The sequence below is a fragment of the Salvelinus sp. IW2-2015 genome, linkage group LG4p (assembly GCF_002910315.2).
Source record: "Salvelinus sp. IW2-2015 linkage group LG4p, ASM291031v2, whole genome shotgun sequence".
Taxonomy (NCBI): domain Eukaryota; kingdom Metazoa; phylum Chordata; class Actinopteri; order Salmoniformes; family Salmonidae; genus Salvelinus; species Salvelinus sp. IW2-2015.
Window position 1 is genome coordinate 24,172,770 of NC_036841.1, and position 9,123 is coordinate 24,181,892.

The 9,123-nt window shown below is 44.0% G+C and overlaps 1 protein-coding gene across 1 annotated transcript in view; it reads left to right on the forward strand.

Annotated features, from left to right (window-relative positions):
* The first annotated feature begins 5,577 nt into the window (after positions 1 to 5,577).
* LOC111957961 (sialate:O-sulfotransferase 1) overlaps positions 5,578 to 9,123 on the forward strand; it is a 4,593-nt gene continuing 1,047 nt past the window's right edge. Inside the window, 8 exon segments of the mRNA XM_070436977.1 lie at positions 5,578 to 6,087; positions 6,320 to 6,434; positions 7,240 to 7,424; positions 7,956 to 8,080; positions 8,247 to 8,382; positions 8,385 to 8,429; positions 8,665 to 8,829; positions 9,083 to 9,090. Coding sequence (XP_070293078.1) covers positions 5,652 to 6,087; positions 6,320 to 6,434; positions 7,240 to 7,424; positions 7,956 to 8,080; positions 8,247 to 8,382; positions 8,385 to 8,429; positions 8,665 to 8,829; positions 9,083 to 9,090 — 1,215 coding nt within the window. The 5' untranslated portion in view covers positions 5,578 to 5,651.

Consider the following 9,123-nt stretch of genomic DNA (forward strand, 5'->3'; position numbering starts at 1 on the left):
CAGGAGTGAAATGTAAGTGTGAATATGAGAGCTTCTCCAAAGGCTCAAGATAGCATGAAGCTCATATACCCATGGGAGTGTGTGTGGGAGTCTGCACTGCAGTGAAGAACTGTGARGGAGGAGATGTTTTACCTTCTGTTCTATACAGAGACCATTTCCATGTTTCTGTTTCTCATTAGGAACAGCAATCAGTGTGTTCATTAAGACGCAACCACACAGGGATGGACTATTTCAATCTAGCAGGGGAGACCGACAATGATGGCCTGCGCTGCCTTCCGCTAACTTTGTGCTGTGACTATCCATTACTAATTGCACCAGAAGACCTGTTCCATCTCCAACCACTATACTCTCCATCAACAGTAAAACCAAGCCTATTGATTAGCAGCCCACAGGAGAATTCAGTTAAACAATCATCTGGTGTGTGTGTGTGTGTGTGTGTGTGTGTGTGTGTGTGTGTGTGTGTGTGTGTGTGTGTGTGTGTGTGTGTGTGTGTGTGTGTGTGTGTGTGTTTAACAATTATTGTGGGGACCGGAAGTCCCCACAAGAATAGTAAACCAACAAAGATTTGACTAACCTGGGACATTTTGTTGGTCCCCACAAGGTCAAATGCTATTTCTAGGGTGTTTAGGGTTAAGGTTAGAATTAGTGTTTGGGTTAGAATTAGGGTTAGGGTTAAGGTTAGGGTTAGATGTTAGGGAAAAAATCATTTTGAATGGGACTGAATTGTGTCCCCACAAGGTTAACTGTGCAAGACTGTGTGTGTAGAGAGAAAAATAACAATATTTTTTTCTCCTCTGTTTTTCAGGTCCTATGTTCTAACCAGCCTTATAACAGGTCAGTATAAGGCTGCATTTACATCGCAGCCCAATTCTGATGTTTTTCCCACTATTTGGTATTTTGACCAATCACATCCAATCTTTTCACATCGGCTCTTTTTTCAGAGCTGATCTGATTGGCCAAAAGACCAATTAGTAAAAAAAAATATCAGAATTGGGCTGAACACAGTTTAATTGACTGACACTACAAACTGACAATGTAGCATTTGGTCTATTCCTCCACAGCTGCACCCKTTTCTATCATCCCTTCCACTCTGTTTGTAATTTCAGGCCAATACGGATCCCATTGATCCATCCATCCAGGTCATGACACCGATGCAGCTGTTGGAGTCTGATATTTCAAATTCAAGCCACAGATATTCCCCTGCCATCTGACAKTTTCAGTCTACATAAAAAAGACCAATAGCCAACCTCTATCTCACAGACTCTAATAGGTGCCTGTAAGACCAGGGGCACCTATCTAGAATGACAGTATTTAAACAAATTCATTACAAGAATGTTCCATGATGGAGCCTAATTGATATATCGCAATGAATGTGATGATAGAAAGTAAATGTAAAGACTTATATATTTTATATGATTCTTACAAATAATTTAAATACAATCGAATGTAATCGAATGAAGGTTTATGTTAGGTAGACAATGTGTAAAACGTGCACAGTGCACATCGAAACCCCAGTGAGCTGTTTGGAGCATCCTTGAAGAGCATGCGCGCTGTATTCCTGTCTCTATCCGGTTAAACAGCTGGGTCTCTGCACGGAGAGAGACAAACGTGATTCTGCTCTGCTGTGTGTGTGACAGAGGCGACATGGCTAGGATAAAAAATATTGGGATTATTGCTTTTCTAATGCCTTCGCTTTAGAAGGCATTACATAAGAAAATAAAAAGGATGAGATGAGGCCTACGAAGACGAGACATCCACATCGCCACATGAAATGATGAGCGCCAATTCGACTCAAACACGCAAGGACTGAACACTCGGGATTGCCATTTATGAAGGAGATGCAGAATTTCATTAACATATGGAGCTTTTGTTAACGATTTGTTTTTCGTTGGTTTGTTTTAGCCTAGACTACCATCGAAAAACTGGCGTTATGGTAAGACCTACAGTATGTTTGTAATTGTGGAGRCATATATATTTAGAAAGTGTTCGTATGTTGATTGTTGATTTTTTAAACTGTTCAATTGTCATTTGTGCATGGACTATCCCGTGGACTTGTATAGGCCACTGAACAGCAGTTGAAAGCAACCTCAAATGTGACTTTGGTGATTAAAAAGGGTTGTTGTAGGTTATAGTAAATTGAAGTGATGCATAAATGATGCATTGAGGCCATGCGAAAAACTACATGATGCAAACAAGTGGAATACTTGGAGAAGATACTAGATTATTTTTGATCAGTTGAAATCTAACCTATGATTTATTAGCAAATCATTCCTCATATAAAGGATCCCACTTTTTCCCAAAGTATAAAGGCGTTATAGAGCATGTATAGTCCTAATTCAAAACCATCTTAAATATGGTACATCATCGAAGTGTCAATCAATCAAWTGTATTTATAAAGCCATTTTTACATCAGCTGATGTCACAAAGTGCTGTACAGAAACCCAGCCTAAAACCCCAAACAGCAAACAATGCAGATGTAGAAGCACGTGTCAAGTAGGTGTCCTTATTGYTGCTACATTGATGCCCAGACAAAGCAGGTGCATTACACAGGCCTCAGTGGTGAATATCTCACTCTGTTTTCTTCCCACACATCCTTTCAGTCAGAGAGCCCAAGATAAAGACCCCCCTCTCTCTCTTACACACACACACATTTCCCTCCAATCTAGTATTGAATGGGGTATTCAGTGGCCTGTTTGTGTTAGATCACAAGCCACTGTCGGCCTCCTGGGCTCTAGCATTTGGGTCCAGCAGTGGTAGAAGAAGGGGGAATGGTTGGAGGCTTGTTGTCTGGGTTAGGAAAATGGAGGTGAAAATGAAAGATATGATGCCAGTATGCCACCAGTCACATTTTATTTACAACCCTTTTTCTCCCCAATTTCATGATATCCATTTACAATCTTGTCTCATCACTGCAAGTCCCCAATGGGCTCAGGAGAGGCGAAAGTCGAGTCATGCGTCCTCCGAAACACGACCCGCCAAACCACGCCTGCTTAACCCAGCCACACCACTGTGTCGGAGGAAACAACTTTCAACTGACAACCYAAGTCAGCCTGCAGGCGCCCCCCCCAGCCAAACCCTCCCCTAACCCGGACAACGCTGTGCCAATTATGCACCGCCCTATGGGACTCCCAGTCACGGCCGGTTGTGACACAGCCTGGGATTGAACCCGGGTTTATAGTGACMCCTCAAGCATGGCAATGCAGGGCCTTAGACCACTGCGCCTCTCAGGAGGCCCCATACCATACATTTTCAGCTACAGAGAGATTTAAGACAAATATTACAACAAAACATTCCGTAACTGCAGTTAAAAACTTTCTGCAAATCACTGGCTAAACACACTGTAGGCATAACCAGATMTTCTTCAATAAATACAGTCTTGCAGCAGCAGAGCTTGGTGCAGCTCCTCAATCTTTACACATGCATCCATTTTATTTCAGTTGTCAATAAAATACTGTCCAGGATCTGGCTTTTGTGATCATTTTAGCAGCCATTTATTGAGCGGTTTTTAGTGACTGTGGCTTGTTTATGGCTTGGCCAATGGAAATGCAACACAAAGTGTAAATAACCCAAGACAGGTCCATTCCCTAACAAAATATTAATGCAGCGCTCCATATATATATATATCCCTTGCTGGCTGGCTCTTAAAGTACTGGTAAGTGCCGGCCCTGGACCACTCTCAGGAGTGGCTGAGTGTATTCCACACAGGTCACGCATGGAGAGGCTGTCCTTGGCTGAGCATACTCTCAGCTCACACCCTAAAATCTGGGTCAGAATTTACAGAAATGTATACATATAAATAACTCCTACTCTTGGACTCATACTCCTGCCTTATAAAAACCKAAAATATAATACACATTTGGTCACAACAACAAAAAATGTGCAGAAATGCCACAGTAAGGTTTTTATATTGGAAAAACAAATGATTAAAACTGGCAAAATGTACAAGATAGTCTAAGATGTGAAGGTAGGCTAAAGCATATGAAAGGGAGCTTACTCTAGAGCTTAACTATGTTTATGATCATCAACTTGTCTGTACTGCACCTGAAGACAGTCCTTGGGTTCCAGGAAGTAAGGAGCAACATGAAAAGAAAAACAAAGGACAACAACTAAAGAAGTACCTAGGTGCTTGCCTGGGGCAAGGTAGTTGTTCTGAGGCAAAACTCACAAACACAGAAAACGTGTAAGAGGGAGCTCTGTCTGGCATATCAGGATATGAATTTGGATGAATATTCAAGAGATTTATCTGACTCTGCAAGAGATTTGTCTTGTCCTGAAACTTAAGAGATTTGGCAGGTTTTTGGACAGATAAATGTYTCTGTTTGTACAGGCTCTCTTAGTCACGGCAGTGCTTTATTGCCAGCCTTCCCATAATTCTTGAAGCTGGTCTCTAATGTTTATTCTCCATTTAAAAGTAGCCTATTTTGCATGTGTTTAATGCCTTTAATCATCTGATATCTGTACTAGCATAACCCAAAATTGTTAATGCCATACACACAGTCCTGGTTAAACTGTGTGTTGTTTGAGCAATGATCTACATTCATTAGTGAAAAGCTCAGCTTCATAACAGTAGGAGTCCTATTTTTGATATATCTTCAAAAGGGAAGAGSCTACCCACAACTCAGTGGGTGATGAGAAATACTGGCATTACCTCTGTCTTGTACTGCCCAGTTGAGATTGACAAGTGCAATCTGCTTTCTGCAAAAACAAGTATGTTATTGCTGAAAGGGAGGGGGTTAAAAGGCTGACTGAGCAAGATGTGTTGACCTCACACTGTTGGTTCCTGTCAGAAACTGACGAATTAGATGATGACACAATGAATCTCTCATTGTGGTTAAAAACTGTAATTTAATCACTAGCTAACGATACTGAAGCTGTCATTTTTGTGAAGGAAAACTTGCATCTGATAATTATTCTATAAACTCTTTCTCTAAGCTTATTTTCATTCCACTCTGGTCTCGCTTGGTGTTGGCAAGAAAGAACGCCGTCACATCTCAAGCCTTTGTCTAGAACTGGGCCATGTTCCAAAGCTGAGTCTGAGATGAAGGTCAGAGGTTACTCTGACAAGAGCAGGATCTAGTTTTGAGACCATTCAGGCAATTGGTTTTGTGTCATGCATGCCAACTACATATTGTAGACATAGAACGTATAGTTTGCCATCTTGTAGAGGAGGAAATGGTGGCTGACTTAGGCTCACCTCCTGTCCTTTATAATAGAGACGTATACAACCATAATCACTCTGCCTCAATAATACAATATTTCTCCTGTGTCTCCTATCTGTAGTTTCATCTCTGGGGATAAGACGAGAAAGCTGAGCCTTGACCTCATTCAGACTGCCTTCCATTGGCTCTGGAGGAGGTGGGCTGAATCATCCTGACTCGAGAGGTTCTGTCTATGCATTACTYTCGAGATACGTACATCAACAAGCTATGGAGTGGAACCTCTTGCTCAAACGGCTCAAGGTCGAGGTACATCTAAGGACATTTGACCAGTAYGGTCTACCAACTCGTGATTCCTGTTCTTCTCGTTCTGAGAATTATTGTAGATCACAAGAATCGTTTTGCTGAGATGAGTAGACAAGGGGGTATGTTACTGGGATAGAATGCTCTGTATATGTTTGGAGCCAGCGGCAGGCTGAGATAAAGAGGGGATCGATGGCCAAYCRCCTCTACAGACTGCAGCGTTTCCTCCGGAGGGCCCAGCTGTTCCTGCTCTTCCTGGGTGTGGCCTACATCATGGCCGGGAGCGTCCTGCTGCTCCAACGGGCCAGCCTGGTGGTGACCCAACGAGGGGCCACCAGCCCTCCACTGCCCTCCCTGCCCTCCATGCCATCACCACCCCGGGCCCTGGAGCTAGGGATYCCACCCGTGAGGGTAGGAGGCTACGGGAGCAGGAGCTCACGGATCATGGCCAGGGGGCAGGGGTACCAGCCTGGGAGCCTGTTGGACAACAGGACTGGAGCACGCTGGCTCATGTCGAGGAATCTGGAGATCCGACACCTGCGGCGGCGCTGGTTCCACAGCCTGATGACGGAGAAGGATATGTCACAGGTGGAGAGGAGCACCCCCAGGAGGAATGTGCCTCACAAAGGTACCTACCGACCTATCCCAGAAATMAGGAAAATTATTCTCTGCCATTTAGAGTGGAGYTTCTGAAGGGGTATTGTATTCTATAAATTAGCTATGTGGCAACTCCTCAAGTTTTGGAGATGCTACCTGAGAAAGTGGTTGACAAAATGAAGTAACACAATGACAGACTACTTAACCTGTAACTAATGCTTTGCTGATTTATGTATGTTTTGTTTGTTTGGTCTCATGTCAAGGTTCTTACATAGGCTGCTTTCTGGATAATTCCAAGGAGCGGGCTTTAAGGGGGTTTGTATTTACGGATTTCCGCAAAATGACCAGCACCATGTGCCAGGATACCTGCTCAGCGAGGTAAATATATCTCCATCCTGCTTCAACACACTATTATCAGATCTTTCAGAACATAGGAAATATTTCACATCTCAGGAGGAGCATATCATCAACATTATACAACCCCCATTCCCATTCTATAATCTCTGCAGATTAAACTGTACAGAATCTGTGTATCTGGAATGCACTCACAGGTAGGCAGACTATAGAATTAGCATAGCATATGTATATGCTCACCCCGAGGAGCTCCATGATACTTGACTTGTATGAACTAGTAATGGAAGAGGGTTTGGGGGAAAGAGTGTAAGCACAGACCTACAGTTGCGGGAGCAGAGCTCTAGCTGGCTTGTCCCAGGCTGAGAATTTGAAGCTTCCGAATTAAGGACGTGTGAGCAGAGGAGGTGAGGAGTTTTGTAGTCTCAGGGTAGATGTTGGGGGGGGGGGTGGTTGGAGAGATGGAGTGATCTGCAGTGAGGGACTAGGGAGCGACAGGCAGGCAGACTGCTTCAGTTTCTGTCAGTATTAATTGTGCAGCAGAGCAAAGGGAGCGAGACATATGGTACTCCCCTAATTAACCCCTAGGGTAGAGTAGCGTGCTGCATTTACATTGCTGTTGAATTCATTATTAACATACTGTATGTTCTCATGTTATARGCCTGGTTCAGCATAGTTATAGAAAAAACATTACTCTTGAAAAAGAAGACTCTTTAGGCAATCAATATATTAAATACGTTTCTTATGAATAACCAGATTGTTTAGAGATTACGGATGTGTTGTGAATACTTTGAATTGATGTTCATATCTATCTGAATGTCATTTATTACAGTGGCTACCAGTTTGCTGGTCTGGAGTATGGGTCGGAGTGTTACTGTGGCAACCACATCACCAGCCTGCGTGTGAGAGACAAGGAATGTAACTTGGACTGTAAAGGGGAGAAAGGCTCAATGTGTGGCGGTGTTGGGCGRCTGTCAGTGTTCACGGTGGAGGATGTGCTTCCAGGCCAGAGGAGATGTGAGTATCAGGGACCTGTTCCAATCTTGAGAGCTGGGGAAAAAACCAGGAGATGTGAGTACATGGACCTGGTCCAAATCTTGAGAGCTGGGGAAACAGAAGATGTGAGTATCATGGACCTGGTCCAATCTTGAGAGCTGGGGAACAGCAGGAGATGTGAAGTATCAGGGACCTGTTCCAATCTTGAGAGCTGGGGAACAGCAGGAAGAATGTGAAGTATCATGGACCTGGTCCAATCTTGAGGAGCTGGGGAACAGCAGGAGAATGTGAGTATCATGGACCTGGTCCAATCTTGAGAGCTGGGGAACAGCAGGAGATGTGAGTATCAGGGACCTGTTCCAATCTTGAGAGCTGGGGAAACAGCAAGGAGATGTGAGTATCATGGACCTGTTCCAATCTTGAGAGCTGGGGAACAGCAGGAGAATGTGAGTATCAGGGACCTGGTCCAATCTTGAGAGCTGGGAACAGCAGGAGATTGGGTCAAGTTGATAACGCATTTGCATTCACTTGAGAACTCTCCTGTGTTTGCAGACAGGAACGTGCGTTACCGCGGCTGCTTCAGGGAGCCTGAAGAACAGCTCCTCTACATCTCTTGGTCCAATGTGCTCCAGCTCAACCTCACCTCCCAGTCCTGCATAGAGGCCTGCATGAACAAGGTTGGACCCCTAGGGTACCATTGCCAGGATTTTGCAGTATGACGTTGCTTATTACATACATTGTGAAGCATTTTACTATGTGCCTATGAAGACTTTTTAAATGCCTAATAAACCCATTTATATCTTTTAGTTTGTTTAAAGTGTGACCGAAGTTTGCCTGGCCTAGGAGTTTCGCTGGCTATGCTGAGGAGTCGCGGACTGTTTTCTGTGGTACGCTACTCCTGACTTCACTCTCCATGAGCCCGGCTGAGGAGGAGCACTGTTCACAGAGCAACACACCACTGAGGCCTCCTTACCATCAACCCTCACGCCTTCTACCAGGGTCTGACCTACCAGACACCTGTCCAAGGTAACACGGTCAGAACACCACAAAAGCATTCTTCCTTCAAATCCAGGACTGCCAACCTTGTGAAATAATTTTAAGCACCACTTTGGCTTGACACCAAACTCCACTTTGCACCACGGAAATTCAAATCAATCCACTCAAATTGTGTTGGACTTTGTCTTCTGCAATTCGGTATGCTTCTGAGCAGACTATGTACAAATCCCATCCTAACTTAAAATGTTACATTCCTTTCTCCCAGACTCCAGATGCACAGAGAAGAAGTTCCTACCAGAGAAGTCCAGTTCATTGGTAGCGCTCTCCAGCTTCCCAGGAGCAGGCAACACCTGGGTCAGACACCTCATAGAGTTGGCCACAGGATACTACACAGGAAGCTACTACTTCGATGGAACCCTTTACAACAGAGGTCAGCTCCTATACTGTACAGCCACTGTATGTTTACACAGATAGGAAAGAGGCCACCCACACTTTAGGAAACCATTTTTGTCCTTGGCCATCTGTTGTGGCAGATCCAGCTATTTGTCTCAGTCCATAATGAATTCAAGATTATTTTTTTTAAAGTTATCATCCATACCCTCTGTCTTGCTTGGTTTATATGGCAAAGATAAAGCAAAATATTTCCCATATGGTTTGTGCATCTGTGTCTTGGTGTTGTGTAGGTTCAAAGGTGAGAAGGATTACTGGAAGAGTGGTCGGACGC